Raw genomic sequence first — 17,575 nt, forward strand, 5'->3', positions numbered from 1 at the left:
GTGTACAGTGACATCCAGTAACCAACTGAAAAGAACCCAGTACCATTTCCTGTTATCATTATTTATCTTGTACTGATTAAAATTTTGATCCATTCAGTTGTTTCCACCCCTTTGTTTGCTGTATTCTGTCAGAATGGAGGTTTGTGGAACTGCAACATGTTTCCTCACAAACAATGGAGGTATGATGCCATTTACACAGAAATGGGCCATTGCCCATTTGTGTTGCAGAATGAATAGTCCCCATTTCACCTTTGTGTTGCCCTCCTGTGGGAGAGGGCTATTTTAGGGGATACAATTTTCTGTCAGAGTCCCAGTGCCTTCAGAATATTACAGAATTACAAAAGCAGTGGTCATAATGGAATAACACATTAAAGTGCAATCAGTAGTGCTTAGTGTCACCTTTATGTAACACTGAACTTGTAGCCTATGTCCCTATGATACAAATAATAGTGATAAATTTAAATAAATGGTATATGGTTGTTGGGGTATTAGGGAACCGTCCATAGCTTTTGAACTTGAACGATAAAATGTTTTATACTTACTCTAAATGCAGGGTGTATTAGATTCAAGCTAAAATAAAAAATTTAAATTCAGTTGACAGTTGGCCCCATTAATGAACCAGTTCTCTCAACTGCTAACACAGAAATGGAGGAACAGATGTTCAGTTGTTAAATAAGCATAACAAGATTACAGAAGTTCATCATTGTCCAGAAATTGCTAAAACTCTAAGGTGAAATTAAATTGAAACAGTGTGTGTCTCCCCATCTTTCTCTATTCCTGTTTTTAGACCTCCTGCATCCGTTCATGAACAGAAAAAAAGAAAAAAAATTAGTGTGAACAAAGACAGGCAAGCAGAAATGAAAGCAGACAACAGAATACCAGAAGAGTGACTTTTTAAACCCTATAGGAATAATATTGTAATGACTCTGAATATTCATATGGAGTTGAAACAGAAAGGTGTGCCAATGTGTCACTAACCTATTAGTAGGTTACTCTGTGTTACTGTAATGATCGATGGAGGTTAGTGAACTGCTGATCCAAAGAGCAGTTCAGCAAGATGCATATACCACATTCACAGTGGATGATGAGCTGCTAAACTAGTTATTTGTGTAACAATTATACTTTTTAAAAATATATAAATGTCTCTTTTAACAGGAGTATAATTGACTACTTATTTACATTCTAACCTATTTTTGTGATTGTCAAGGTATATATGTGTAAGCTTCCGTTTAAAAAAAAAATCTGAAACCAGTCATAAATTTGTAATTAAAAAATATCACTTTTTCAAACCAACAGTGCAGTACATGGAATCAGTACTAAAAATAAGAATAATCTTTACAAGGCTTTAAAGTCACATACTCTTGTACAAAAAGGTGTGCATTATTCAGGAACACACATTCTCAATATCTTGCCAGCAGCCATAAAAAGCATAACATCCAACGAAATTCAGTTTAATAGAAGCCTAAAGGATTTATTGGTGGCCAACTCCTTCTACTCCATTGATGAATTTCTCAGTAGAGCCAAGTGATTTTTTGTTTGTTTGTGTACATATATAAACAAAGATGATGTAACTTACCAAACTAAAGTGTTGGTATGTTGATAGAGACACAAACACACACACAAAGTTCAAGCTTTCGCAACCCACGGTTGCTTAATCAGGAAAGAGGGAAGGAGAGGGAAAGACGAAAGGATGTGGGTTTTAAGGGAGAGGTTAAGGAGTCATTCCAATCCCGGGAGTGGAAAGACTTACCTTAGGGGGGAAAAAAGGACAGGTACACACTCGCACACAAACACATATCCATTCGCACATATACAGACACAAGCAGACATATGTAAAGGCAAAGATTTTGGGCAGAGATGTTAGTCGAGGCGGAAGTACAGAGGCAAAGATGTTGTTGAATGACAGATAAGGTTTGAGCGGCGGCAACTTGAAATTAGTGGAGGTTGAGGCCTGGTTGGTAACGGGAAGAGAGGATATATTGAAGGGCAAGTTCCCATCTCCGGAGTTCTGATAGGTTGGTGTTGGTGGGAAGTATCCAGATAACCCGAACGGTGTAACACTGTGCCAAGATGTGCTGGCCGTGCACCGAGGCATGTTTAGCCACAGGGTGATCCTCATTACCAACAAACACTGTCTGCCTGTGTCCATTCAGGCGAATGGACAGTTTGTTGCTGGTAATTCCCACACAGAAAGCTTCACAGTGTAGGCAGGTCAGTTGGTAAATCACATGGGTGCTTTCACACGTGGCTCTGCCTTTGATCGTGTACACCTTCCGGGTTACAGGACTGGAGTAGGTGGTGGTGGGAGGGTGCATGGGACAGGTTTTACACCAGGAGGTAGGGTAGGAGCCAGAGGGTAGGGAAGGTGGTTTGGGGATTTCATAGGGATGAACCAAGAGGTTACGAAGGTTAGGTGGATGGCGGAAAGACACTCTTGGTGGAGTGGGGAGGATTTCATGAAGGATGGATCTCATTTCAGGGCAGGATTTGAGGAAGTCGTATCCCTGCTGGAGAGCCACACTCAGAGTCTGATCCAGTCCCGGGAAGTATCCTGTCACAAGTGGGGCACTTTTGGGGTTCTTCTGTGGGAGGTTCTGGCTTTGAGGGGATGAGGAAGTGGCTCTGGTAATTTGCTTCTGTACCAGGTCAGGAGGGTAGTTGCGGGATGCGAAAGCTGTTTTCAGGTTGTTGGTGTAATGTTTCAGGGATTCAGGACTGGAGCAGATTCGGTGGAGAGGTTGCATCAGTTACGTTTGGCGCGAAATAGCATTTAGTCATAGTGGCGTGCTGGACCCCACAGCGTTGTGTGTACACTGTCAAAGCATTTTGTCAAAATGGTACTTCATACCAGCTAGCATGTCATGCATTCCGAAACCACGTCAACATCAATCAGGATTGGCCGATGCCATCTGCCTGTGTGTTGAAAAAGTGGGTTAAGAACATTGAGGAGATGACGTCATCGAAAGGGATGGAACTGGGAGCAAAAAGTTGTGCACACACTTGAAAACATCAAACGTGTAAGAGGTGCCATTGAGTGAAGCCCTCATCGCTCAACTCGCTGGCACAGCACTACACTTGGGATTTCAAACAGAACGGTAAGAATAATTTTATACGAATATTTGCACTTTCACCCCTACAAAATCTAAATGGTCAGGCCTTTAAGGAAACAGATTATGTGAGCTGAAGCCAGTTCTGCTTAGAATTTTTGTACATGATTAATCAACGCGAGGATGTTGTAAACTGTTTGTAGATGAGTGAGGAAGCTCACTTCCATCTCTCCAGTATTGTGAACAAGCAGAACTTTTGATTTTGGACTCACGTTAATTCTAGAGAACTTCATCACCAACCATTCCACTCCACAAAAGTTACTGGATGGTGCGTCGTGTCTTTATTAGGGATCTTAGGGCCATACTTTTCCAAGATGGCCTTGGCAATGCTGTAACAGTGACTTCGGGGAGATACACAGACATGCTGGAAAATTTTTTACTCCACAACTGGCACACTACATAGTGAACGATGAGGCATTTTTTCAGCAGGACGGAGGAACCTCCCACATTGCTTGAGTAAGCATAAATATTGTCAATTGTTTCTTTCCAAATCATGTGATCTCCTGAAATGGGGATACTGCTTGGGCCTCTCATCCACCAGACCTCACATGTGATTTTTTTCTTGTTGGGTTATCTGAAAAGCAAAGTTTACCAGGATAACCCTCTTTGAACAATTGAAGTGCTGAAAGAGCGGATCAGGCAAGAAGTTGTTCAAATCCCATTGGCAGTGCTGCACAATGTGATGAGTCACTTCAAGGTCTGGCTGGAGGAATGTGTGCGTCTAAATGGATGCCATCTTATCGGAGTTATCTTCAAAATATAAATGATGTTTTACTGTTGCAGAAAATGCTTTTTCTAGTATTTTAAGATTACGAAATTTAAAAAAATTAAAGAATCTTTTAAAATCGCTCTTTATTATGCCTCACCCTGTAGTTGGAGGAGTCAAGACTATTAGCAGAGACCTTCTGCCAGGTATTCACTGTTATTCGTAATGACAGTGGTGATAAGGTCAGGATCATTTTTGAGACTGTGTATGACTGTTCTTTCTTCTGCTGAATGGGTGGTGTTTTTAGGAAGGAACCTGAGGAAGGACGGTGAGGTTAAGTTGGAGGCCAGAAAGTCCTGGAAGGTGACCAGGGGGTGGTTAGGTGGGAGGATCACTGATATCAACTGAGAGAGGCAGGGTTCAATGTTGGGATTAGGTTGACTTTGGTTGGAAGGATTGGTTACTAAGAAGTGTTTCCATTGTAGGGATTGGGAGAAGGGGAGTAGGTTTTTCACTAGTCCGATAGGGTTAAACTTGGGTGTAGAACTAAAGGAGAGGCCTTTGGATAGTGCTGAAAATACTGTGGGCCTGAAGATTTTGGTGGTAAGGCTAACAATGGTGCTCTGGGATTGTTTTGGCTCAGGATTTAGTGATGTGCTGGAAAGGAGGTTTGGGGGATGTGGCAAGTTGAGGTGGTCAACTAGGCAAGGTTTATGTGCTGCGAGGGGTTGATGAGGTGGAACACTATGGGTAGGGTAGGGGTTAGATAGAGGTGCCCCAAGGTGGCATTGGGAAGCTAGCTCACTGGATAACTTATGCTCTTCCAGGTGTTGGAGTGCAAGGGTTTCAGTTTCGGAGATGTGGTATATTTAGTTAAGTTTTGGACAGAACAATATCTTGAGAAGGGAGTGGAAGTGTTTCTGGAATGCCTGTGGCATGGAGTGGTGGTTCTGCAGTACCAGGTTTGTAAGGGATAGAGACTTGTGAGGTCCATTGTGGCAAGATGATGTTGGGGAAACGGGCACTGATGTAGAAAAGGGCAAATAAAATCATTGGGTGATTGTGAAGTGAGCTGAACAACAAGAAGAGATGCATAAAATATGTACAGATATGCAAAAATATGCACAAATATGTAAAAATACACACAAATACAGACAAAAAGTTGGAAAGAGGGATGGAAGAAATGGATATGGAAGAATGTGTGTGTTGGGCTAAGGGAAGAGGGGAGGGAGATTGTTTAGTTTCAGATGTTCACATGACACAGGTAGGTGTGAACAATAACACACAAAAGTACAAGACGATGAGGGAATAATTGTGATCATAGGAATAATTATAATATAATATATGGTAATGACACCCAGTGACCTACCCATAAAAAATCCTTTCCCTGGATCCAACCCCTCCTTTCACAATGACCTTCACCTTTTCATATTCCACCAGTCCCTCTCCCTCACAAACCTGGTACTACAAAAACACATCTTCATGGTACAGGCATCCTAGAAACATGTCTGCTCTCTCCACAAGATATTGGTACTGTGCAGTCCCTACGACATACGTCACATACGTGAAACTGAGTCTCTTCTTCTCTAGTACCTGGAAGAGCATTCCAGACACCATCTCCATAAGTTATCCAGCCAGCTGACGTCCCATTGCCGCCTTGGGGCACCAATACCCAACCCCTATACTACCCACAATGTTCCTCCTCATCAGCCTGTCATAGCATCCAGAACTGCTTAGCTGACCTAATCAACTTGCCACAGCCCCTAAACTTCCTTTCCAGCACATCACTAAATCCCAAATAAAAAAAAATTCGAGAACACTGTTAATACTACCTCTCCCAACATCTTTCAGTCTCCAAACCGTCTACCTCATTCCTCATACACCTTACTAACTATATCATTTAGTGGCGCCAGAATGCACGCATGAAAGACTGTTGTGATTGACAAGCTTTTGGAGCCAGTGGCTCCTTCTTCAGGCAGAAGGGTTGAAGGGGAAGGAAGAATGGTGATGTAAAAGGAATGGAGAGGTCTAGAAAAAGGGATAGGTTTTGGGAAATACACCCAGAATCATGGGTCAGGGGAGACTTACCGTATGACATGAGAAGGAAAGACTGATTCCTTTTATGAATAATTGATTGTTTACTAACTATATCCTAACACGCAACTACTACTCGTTTGAAGGGAAGGAAGGTGGCAATTTGTGGCACAGCCATTGGCACCCACGTAACACCCTCCTATGGCAACATGTTTATGGGCCTTCTAGAGGAAACCTTTCAAGCTTCCCAAAGCCCCGTACCCCTGGTCTGGGTCAAGCACATTGATGATACTTTCATGATATGGACTCAGGTCCAGGACACCCTACCCTCGTTCCTTCACAATATGAACACCTCTCCCATCCACTTCACTTGGTCCTCCTCAGTCCTGGGTGTCACATTCCTGGATATTGATCTCTGATGGATCCATCAAATATGCTGTCCACATTAAACCCATCAATACCCACTTTTCGATAGCCATCATCCTGTCCTCACAAAAAAAGTTCTCCTGTACAATGTGACCACATGGGGACGGTGTATCTGCAGTGACAGGTGCTCCCTTTCCCAGTATGTTTAAGATCTCACAAAGGCCTTCAGAGACTGACTCTGTCCCCCAGATGTAGTCTGCAAACACATTTCCTATGCCGTATCCCTCACATCCCAATCTTCTCAGTATCCAGGAGAACAATTACAAAGGAGCAACTCCTTTTGTTACCCAATACCACCCAGGACTGGAACAGCTGAAACACATCCTCTGTCATGGCTTTGATTGTCTATAACGATGCCCTGAAATTAGGGACATCTTACCCAGCATCCTTCCCACTCCCCCTAAGAGGTGTTCCATTTGCCACACTACCTCCATTGGCCACACTACCTCCACAACATCCTAATCTGCCCCATGTCACTCCCAATATCAAACTTGCCATAGGGCTCATGTCCCTGTGAAAGATTCAGATGCAAGACCTGCCCAATCCACCTACCCAACACATATTAAATCAGTCCTGTCACAATCTTATCCTACCTCATCAGACATCGGGCCATCTGTGAGAGCAGTTATGTCATATACCAGCTCTTCAGCAACCATTGCTCAGCTTTTGCTATTGGTATGAGTACCGACCAGCTGTCCACCAATATGAATGGTCAAACTGTGGCCAGAAACAAAGTGGACCAACCTGTGGTTCTATGTGTAGCTGTACATAACATGCTTGATTTCAATGGCTACTTCACAATCTGGACAATCTGGATCCTCCCTTCACCACCAGCTTTTCTGAACTGCGCAGATGGGAGTTGTCCTCATGACACATTCTCCGTTCCTGAAATCATCCTGGCTTCAACTTAATGGTAACCTGCTGACCTCGCACCCTCAATGCATTTCCGACCCCCCTATGTTCTATCACCTCCTCACAATTTGCCTCCCCTCATCCCCGTTGTGCACTGTTCTCTGCTGTCCACCCACCAGTCTTTCCCCTTCTCTCATCCTCTCCTTCCTGCTCCCCATTTCTCCCCACCCCCTCTCCACCCTGTAAAGCCTCCTTTTGCTGCATTCGGCAGCCCTGTCCTGCCACCTGTAGTCGCTGCACGTTCTGCCAGACAGTGCTGATTCCTCTTCCTCCACCCGTACTCTGCTGTCCTTCCATTTCCCCACCCCACTCTGGAGTGTGCTTCCATTCTATTTGTTTCAGTTGCATCTGGCTGGAGATAGTGGTTAAGTGTGTGTGTGTGTGTGTGTGTGTGTGTGTGTGTGTGTGTGTGTGTGTGTGTGTTTCTGAAGAAAGTTTCAGTTGAAAGCTTATTTGTAACAGTCTTTTCATTGTGTCTATCTGCTACTGAACTTGTAATCTTTACAGTGAGTAGCAATCTATTCTTTTCATAAACCTTTATGAAACTCTTTCTTGCGGACACTCCTCAGAGATTGATGAAACGAAAAATTTTATCGCTTTTCTTGCAGTAAACCTTCAGCATCCGAAATTATGCTTTAGTTTATTACTTTTCTACTACCAACTCTATTCGCAACACAGTTTGCAGACAATATCCGCATTACCACTAAATGTGCCTGCAAAATTGCTTCTTTGTACAGCACATTTTCAGAATATATGAAATCATAAATGTTTGTATGTGTGAAAAATTGCCTTCTCCAAAACTTCATCAGGCATGACTTTTAATTATTTCTTTACTAGTTGCTCTATTCCCAGTACACTTTGTAGACTGTATCTGGATATACCACTGAATGTACGTGCAAAATTATATCATCGTAGGACACACAGTTCAAGAGCTACGACATCATGAGCATTGAGATATATGAAAAACTTGCTCTTGCTTAAAATGGAGCACAAATTTTTCAGATGGACTACATCTAGTGTTTCATAAAGAGAGTACTTATTGACTTCCAACAAACTTTAAGCATAATTCCAACCCCATTTTTAAACTTTTTCTCACTTACATGCTTAATATAAAGTAATCAGACCCTTGGAGCTGTTTTATATGTGGGAATCAGTTTCTATAAAGAATCAGGGGTTTACTGGTAAAATACTAAACCATTAATTACATAAAAATGCAGCTTTGTTAGCAGAAAGTTTTGAGTGACAGTCAGATGACTTGGAAAATTTGCAAGCTGTAGCAAACAGTGATATTTCATCATGCTCTAAAGATCAGTGTTTATTAACATATGTGGAATCATTTATATTTACCTACAACATATCCTGCAGACAAGCGTGAAACGCATGACATAGGGTATGTAGCATAGTACCACATGTTCGGGTTTCTTTTCAATCTAGCCACCTACAGATTGTGTGGAAAATAATTTCTAAAATGCCACTTTGCATACTGTAACTAATGTAATTTTGTTTTCATGGTCATTACAGGAGTAACACATATGGAGCTGAACAATGTCTAAAGTTTTTCACTTAGTACAGGTTCCTGAAATTTTATAATAGGGTTGGGGGGGGGGGGGGGTAATTTGCATGTACCTTCAAGAATCTGTCAATTCAAGTTTTTCAAAATTTCTGTGAATGTCATCAAACAAACCTGAAACCATTTGTGCTGCCCTTCTTTATATATGTTCAGTATCCCAAGTTAGTTCTATTTAGTTTGGATCCCACACCCTGGAGCAATGTTTCTAAGGCAAAACACACAAGTGATATGTAGGCAGCCTCCTTTGTATTTTTCTAGTTTCCTGACAGTGAACTGTAGTTTGCCACCTGACTTACCTACCCCTGAGCATATGTGATCTTTCCTTTTATATCCCCACAAAATGTTACACCTTGATATATGTAAGAGGTGACTGACTGTAATTGTACTTCTTGGTTTCATAGTCACAGGATATTACCTTTTTACATTTGTAATGTTTGTAATTTTATATTTATGTGCATTTAAAGCAGATCACCAATCTTTACATCACTTTGAGATCTTATCAAGATCTGGCTCGATATTTTTGCAGCTGTTTGAGACAGTACTTCATTATAGATAACTGCATCATCTGCAAACAGTCTGAGGTAGCTGTTGATACTGACTGGCAGATCATTAATATACAACATGAACAAGAAGGGTCCCAACATGCTTCCCTGGAACTTCCTGGCAGATTAAAACTGTGTGCCCGACCGAGACTCGAGCTCGGGACCTTTGCTTTTCGCGGGCAAGTGCTCTACCATGTGAGCTACCGAAGCACAACTCACGCCCGGTACTCACAGCTTTACTTCTGCCAGTACCTCGTCTCCTACCTTCCAAACTTTACAGAAGCTCTCCTGCGCAGTATCCTTTCTTTCAGGAGTGCTAGTTCTGCAAGGTTCGCAGGAGAGCTTCTGTAAAGTTTGGAAGGTAGGAGACGAGGTACTGGCAGAAGTAAAGCTGTGAGTACCGGGCGTGAGTCGTGCTTCGGTAGCTCAGATGGTAGAGCACTTGCCTGTGAAAGGCAAAGGTCCTGAGTTCGAGTCTCGGTTGGGCACACAATTTTAATCTGCCAGGAAGTTTCATATCAGTGCACACTCCACTGCAGAGTGAAAATCTCATTCTGGAAACATCCCCCAGGCTGTGGCTAAGCCATGTCTCCACAGTATCCTTTCTTTCAGGAGTGCTAGTTCTGCAAGGTTCGCAGGAGAGCTTCTGTAAAGTTTGGAAGGTAGGAGATGAGGTACTGGCAGAAGTAAAGCTGTAAGTACCGGGTGTGAGTCGTGCTTCGGTAGCTCAGATGGTAGAGCACTAGCCCGCGAAAGGCAAAGGTCCCGAGTTCGAGTCTCGGTGTTCGAGTCTTGGTCGGGCACACAGTTTTAATCAGCCAGGAAGTTTCATATCAGCACACACTCCGCTGCAGAGTGAAAATCTCATTATGCTTCTCTGGAATTCACCTGATCTTAGTTCTACTTTCGCTGCTGACTCTCCATCAAAGATAATATTGTGTCCTCCCCACCTATAAATTCTCAACTCGGTCAGAAATTTTGATTGATATCCCACATAACCATATTTTTGTTAATAATTTTTGTGTGGTACAGAGTCAAAAGCTTTTAGAAAGTCAAGAAATAATCCTTCTCATACATAACCAATTAATTATAATATTTCAGTTTGTCTGGGAAGTTACACCAGAAGTAATGTTACCCACACATACACAAACATGCATTCGGTGTAACCACTAACAGTTGTTGAGTTCCTTACATACGAAACAATGGAAAAAACTGAATGGAATAATAAGAGTATTATGAAAAGGACATAGCTTCTCACGAAATAGAGGAGATGGTGAGTCGCAGATAGGCAAAACAAAAAGACTGCTATACGTTTGAGCCTTCAACCCAAAAGGCCTACTTCTAAAGTATCATCCAATCACAACTCATACACACATGACCACTGTCTCTGGCAACTGTGTGTTTCCTACCTTAGAAGTTCAGATGTATAGCAGTCTTAATGTTGTGCCTGTCTACGACTCAACGTCTCACATATATGATGGGTAGTTATCTACGCTTTTCATAATATTGATTATGAACATAAAATATTCTGGGACTGGAAATTTGTAGTATCTCATCACAAATACTATTAACCCCACAATAACTTTTACTATTACAAGAGTTGATAACTTACCTTACACGAGAGAAGAATATAGAAGAAGCATAAATTAAAATGAATTCCCTGCTTGTTGCGGCTTCATTATAATTGTCAGCTTTTGCTATAAAACAATTTGAACCAATTTTTCCATTCATATTTGAAAGGTAATAATTAAAAGAATTGCTTACATGAACATTCATGTTGCTATCATCTGTAGAAATGCTGGTGTTAGTTCTCTCAATTAGGTAATTTGAATTTTGCAGCTGGTTGCATTCTCTCCTGTTTGTTAACAGTTTCACATAGAAATTTAATTCCAATGCATCTCACACATACTATTGGATTTTTAAACTTGCTTTAGTATGGTACAGCACTATTTTATTGTGAAACTACTTAAAAATCATTGCTCATTATATAGATTTCCTTCAGATTTCTAGACACTGGATGCCTTGGTTTTATAAATGGTGGCTTAAAGGCTTTCATAGTTCCACATGCTATACATATTTATTTTTTGGGGGAAATTGTTTTAAGAAATAGAAAATCTGTCTCATGGAGGGTCTCCTTTTTTGCAGAGGATAACAGTACTGCAATTATGTCAGTATGTGCAATTGGCAATTCTTTATGTTTGGTTGCTTTTATGGGCACTTCTGAATAATGGCTTACTGTCTGTGGGAGAGTGGGGAATGGACAAGCTGTGTTCAGATTTAAATGCGGGAAAATGTAAATCAGTTTGTCTTGGGAAGCTACTGAAGCTTCAAAAACTAATTCTGAAATAAAGGAGGTATTGCGAGATGGACTGTATTATTCTTCTTGTGTCCAAAGCAGCTTTATGCATGGGTAAAAAAACATGGCACTAAAAATAAGGCCACTAGACAGAAATGCTACAGATATTATCTATTGCAGTTGGGTACTACAAACCTTGATTTTTCACATATAGGAGATAATTTAGAACAATAAAAATGTAGTCAGCTTTCTGCTTGTGAAAGTTCCTGACAAAACTATGTGCCAAAATGGAATATGAGCCTGGATCTGTGCCTTTCAGGGGACAATGTAAGATCGTTCTGGACTTTTAAAAACTGTTATCCATGAAGAATGAGACTATGTTCACATTATATAGTATTCACGTATAGAACTGCATATAGTAAATAATAAAATTCTCATGCAGAGATATAGGGAATTTGATTTTTTTGTATGTGAGAGTTTTGAATATTCATAGTTTTGGTGAATTAAGGAAAGAGAATTTTAAAAAATGTTGTGAACTGCACTGAAATAAATTGTACATACTAGTGAAGGAAAGAGAGGAAATAAATTTTTGTTACATTGTTATATATTAGATCAATTTGTACATGGTTGTGGGGCACTAAAGACATGATTATTGTACTAAAGATGTTAGTTGTTTTATTATGCCTGTTTTTTTTAAAACTATTCGGTATGTGTACAAGCACTTAAAATAAACCATATACTGCTCGACATGCCATATTGCAAGTTGTCATTCTGCTGGACACTGAGGCTTATAAAAATTAGGTAGTTGATAGAGATGTGGATGTTAGAAGTGAGAAAAGTGTATGCTTGAACCATGCATACTTTCATTACTACTGTATTGTTGAAGTAAAAATGCATTTAGAAGAGTATCAGTTAAAAAGCGAGGAACGGAAAATTATGATCAAGCAGTAGACTCGTCACAAGAAGTGAGGATTGCCTTGCTTGAATTAAATGTTTATCCATGGATTGACAGCGTAGTGTGTCTGCGGGAGTGCAGGACATATGTTGCTTTTTTTTATTTGCTGTACTTAGCTGATATTGAAATTGCTTACAAGTTGGAAGAACTTCAGTTATAATAAGGCATTTTTGTTTTAAGAACTTGTCTATGTAAATATGAAACAGGTAATTTTTCATGAACTGCATATCCCACAATTCTGATGAACAGCCTAGTACAACAGAGGAAGTAGTTGTCATTTATCTTTTCTCTCTTTCTTTTTCAAAGTAGTTGTAAGATTTTATTATTTTGTTTATAACTACAAATAGAATATATGGCCTTAATGGTAATGGATAGTACTGCCCACAAAATTGGTTTGAGAGTTACTTCTCTCTGTTAATTTAGACTTACTTTGTGTAAATATGTGTTTTGTGTAAATGTATGTGTGTGTGTGTGTGTGTGTGTGTGTGTGTGTGTGTGTGTGTGTGTACAAGTAGTGAGTCATAGCATCATTTTAACTGCCACTATACAAGCTTTGTATTTTTTGTTTGTTTCCATTATACCTACGGAATATTCTTTTGCAGAGTTATTAAACTGAAGAATGGTGTGACAGCCCTATTAATCTCCGACGTGGAGAATTTAACAACACTTGACCAGGAACCGATTAATGAGGGTAACGTGTATAACAGTTTCAAAAATATTAGAGAAGTAGTATAGACTACCATTTTACTTATGTTCATATAAGCTCAATAAAAGAGGTAAGAAATTAACAAATCCTCACCATGTGGGCTTCCTCAAGTATAATATTTATGACAAAAGAGAACTGTCTAGAAATTTGCCAATCTAACCTTACAAATAGGGACTCCTATTTCAAATGATGTTAATACTCATTCAGAATAACATTTACACTCTCAATGGTTTCTCTTAATGTTTCCTCAGAGCTGCCTCATTTAACAATGTAATAGTGCTTTTATAGCAGAAAAACAAACAAAAAACAGAGATCAGCAGTTTAGGAGGACTATTATACACTTGCTTAGGTCTAACAAACCTCATCATATCGGCTACATGCAACTATTAATAAAGGAAATCATATTCATTGTGTTGGGTCCAGAAAGTTTTGATACTTACAATATTGCTTCTGAGCCATTCCTAAAACGTCAAGAATAACATCTGTATGCTGCATGAGCAAACTTTGACACTAATAAGATGCCTATTATGATGACAAAAGCTTCAAGACATTGGATTCTTAAAACTGATATTCAGCATCCCTCGTCCATTACCCACTGTGTGCAAATTATTGATTCCCTTAGGAGTTTGGACAGTATTAGTGCATTTTCACTGAAGCAGACATTGTTTGAACTCCTACAGGAATATTATTTGCAAGTCAGGGGTTAATGGGCAAGCGATGCATTGCACTGTGCAAGAAGTTGGAAATTTGAGTTGGTCAGGGACTGTGTCCGGATGGCTCAGCGGTTGAGGCAACTGCTCATGAGAAATGGTAAATCCAGATGTAAGTCCTGGTCCAACACCAATTTTCAGCTTTAGCCATTGTGTTAACACAATACCCAGTCACAAATTCCCATCCATCCCTTCCCTTTCTTTCCCCATTCTCTGTTATGTAAATGTATGCCTCAGCCTTACCATCATTTGTGGTGTCTGCTCTGTCGGACATGTCCGACATGTGATGAAAGTAAAAAAAAATTATCGCTGACTACAGTCTTGCTGATCATGCTGTAAAACTTGAGTAGCAGACATGATGTTTCAATTATTACTTGTTTACTAGTAGTTGTTTTCCCAGCACAGTTGGAGACAGTATCCACAAATACCACAGAATCTTCCTGCAAAATTATATTATTGTACAACACACAGTTCGGGAGATATGAAGTCATAAACATTTACATGTGCGAAACACTAGCTTCTGCTTAAAATTCAACTTCAACATCAGGCATCTTTACTCCCAAATCTATTTGCAAAACACTTTGCAGACAGCATCTACATATGTCACTGCATGTGCTTGCAAAATTATATAATTGTATGACACACAGATCAGGAGATGTGACATTATAAACATTGAGATGCATGGAAAACTAACTTTTGATTAAAATGGAGTGCAAATTACCCAGACTATATTCATCTGGTGCTTGATAATTAGAGTACTTAGTTAGTTCCATCAAACTTGGAGCATAATTTCAACACTATCCTAAACTTTTTGGTGCTTACTTTCTTAAAGTCAGATATTTTAACACATTGCTCATTTGTAAAGTGATCAGACATTTGGAGCAGTTTTATACATGGGAGTTTGATTCTTTAAAGAACCGGGTTACTGGTATACCCTAAAATTATTCTGACCGATTGTTCTTTATATCTGTTCTGTGGGTACTTCTTTCTTTGTGTTTTTAAACAGGAGGTAGCTGTGTTATGGTAGTTTCAGTTTGTGGATAACTGTAATATTTTCTCTCTCTCTGAACACAGTGTCATGATTTAGTAGTATTTCACATTGTTCTAACCTTTGTGACTGTTCTTTGAATGTCTTCAGCATCTTGACATACTAATAAAGAATAATGGTATAGTGTTTCATTTGGAAACAGTTACAGTTCATCTACTTTTTAAGAAAGTAAGGCTATTTTATCCTAATGGTGAGTGACTACCTTACTTTTAGCAAATGATGACTATATTAAAAGTTCTTAACATTTGGATTTTGTTTTGTTTTGTGGGTGATATCAATGTTTTTAACATTTGTCATATGTGCTGATAGTGCAGTAATTTATACACTTATTGGAGATATGTGAATAATGTTATGACTTTCTACGTGCTCTCATTTTTGTAATTTTGAGAAGCTCTTCTGTAATTATTACATGTGATGGAGGTACTGGAAAAGTCAGTTTAAACACTTTTTCGGTCACTTTCAGAATTTTGAATTCCTCCTCGTTCATTAGCAAGGCATAACTGCCATGGAGATAATGTACAGGGATACGAATTTGGGAGGAATGCATGTAAATGAGATAAAGGGATAGGAATGTCGGAGGAATGAGGAGAGGGCCACAGTTAGTACAGAAACTAAGTTAAGTGCTACGGAAATTTGAAGGAAGCAAAGCAGGAAATGGAAGTCATAAGAATAGACATTACAATTGGAATGTGCTGAATCAGGATCGTTGCAAAAATGTAGATGAAGTGTTAGCTCTTACTGAATTTTGTGATAGCCGGCTGTTTCCGTGCTGTTTATCATTTGTGTTTGCATTTTTTTTATTCTTAGATTTCTGTGTGCTGTTAATGCTAATAATTCATATGCAGTAGTTGGTATTTTTCAACTTTTATGACTGAAGTTTATTAAATTTATTAAAGTGTATTATTCTCCTGCTGAGTCATTCAGATAGTGGAGCATGTAAAGCTGAGGTTAAGGGAGAACTTTTAGCTAGGATTTCATTTGACATAGCTTTAGTGTAATGGCATATAATAATTACTCTGTTGTACAGATGAAACTGTGGAAAACCAATCTCACGATGAATCTGATTCTTCATCTGAAGAATCTGAAAATGAAGGCAACTCTTCTGGAAGTTTGTCAGATGGTGAAGGCAGTGAAGTGGAGTCTCTGAAACAAGAGGAAAAATTGGTGAGAAAAAGGGTTACATTTTACAGTTTAACTATGATTTAGATAATCCCAAGAAAATGGAAATGCTCTAATGAGCCAAATCATTATGACCTCTACCCACCACAAGATTGAATGACACCTGGTGGTCTTGCAGGCACGGGACAGTAAAGAAAGTATACGAGTGGCACGGAGACAAATGAGGAATCATTGTAGTGACTATACGTGCTGCAAATGGGGAAATCAGCTGTCATCAACAACGATAATAAATAGTGGATTGTTGTGGCCCAGCACCTGCAAATGAGCAAATGAGCTCATGAGGATCATGTACGGGTGTGAGCATCAGTGGAAAGTGGTTGAAGGACAGTGCAACCACTAGTAGGTTACAAAGGGTTGAGTGTCCACACTTCATCACAAAATGTGGAGATAATAGACTAGCTCACACACTCTGTAAAGCAGAACAGGTTGTGACCCGTGGCAAATCTGCCAACAGAGTACACTGATGGTGCAGGAACAAGTGTTTTAGAGCACATTGTTGAACATGGGACTCTACAGCAAATAATCTGTAAATATTTCTGTGTTCACCCAGTGACACTGTCAATTGTGATAACAGTGGACGCGAAATCGTTGAGACTGGTAGTGTGGATTAATGGAAACATGGCATTTGGTTATGGTGTCTTCCTGCAAGACAGGTGTCCCTGACACAAGGCCAGAATCATGATACAGTGATTTGAGGTTCATGATAGTGAATTCACACGATGCCTTGGCCACCACCATTCACCTGATCTGAACTTGATGAAACATATCTGGGACACCACTGAATGCCAGCTCCACACCCATGAATCACCGGCCCATAATTTACGGAAATTGTGTGCTATGTGGGTGGATTTCTGATGCCACATACCTCTGGAAACCTACCAAAGACTTGTCAAATCTGTGGCATGCATTCCTAGATGGACCAAATCTCTATTGAGCAGGTGGTCTTAATGCTTTGGCTTGTTGGTGTATAATTGTTTGATTGTCTTGCTTTAGCTCGTTGGTGTATAGTTGTCTGATTGTCTAGACGTTGACTGTACATTAATCAGGAACACAGTGAGACATATTGACTTTTGTTTGTCTGTGACTGTGACAGATATGTAGCTGTTGGCTTCAACCAGTCATGTAAAATTATTAATTCTTTACTTGTTTATGTGGTCATAGCACTATGCGTTGCAGACTTTTGTTCATTGGCAGATCTAAAAAATAAAATTAAAAAAAAATAGGATGGATTTTATTTTATACTACACTGATTGACAAGAAATGAGAAGAAGAAAAGGAAACAAAACTTCATGAATTGTGAGCATATGCAATGTTATTGCAGTGATTACAAAATTAAATAAAACTGAAAAGGAACTTATCAGTATGAACCCACTTATCAGTGTGA

The 17,575-nt window shown here is 39.7% G+C and overlaps 1 protein-coding gene across 3 annotated transcripts in view; it reads left to right on the forward strand.

The window, feature by feature from the left end:
- Positions 1-17,575, forward strand: part of LOC126475061 (nardilysin) — a 360,282-nt gene that overhangs the window by 23,944 nt on the left and 318,763 nt on the right. For all 3 annotated transcript variants that reach the window (XM_050102619.1, XM_050102633.1, XM_050102627.1), the window contains exons 2-3: positions 13,151-13,239; positions 16,040-16,176. In XM_050102619.1, coding sequence (XP_049958576.1) covers positions 13,151-13,239; positions 16,040-16,176 — 226 coding nt within the window. The remainder of the gene's footprint in view (positions 1-13,150; positions 13,240-16,039; positions 16,177-17,575) is intronic.

Source organism: Schistocerca serialis, chromosome 1 (assembly GCF_023864345.2).
Source record: "Schistocerca serialis cubense isolate TAMUIC-IGC-003099 chromosome 1, iqSchSeri2.2, whole genome shotgun sequence".
NCBI classification, from domain to species: domain Eukaryota; kingdom Metazoa; phylum Arthropoda; class Insecta; order Orthoptera; family Acrididae; genus Schistocerca; species Schistocerca serialis.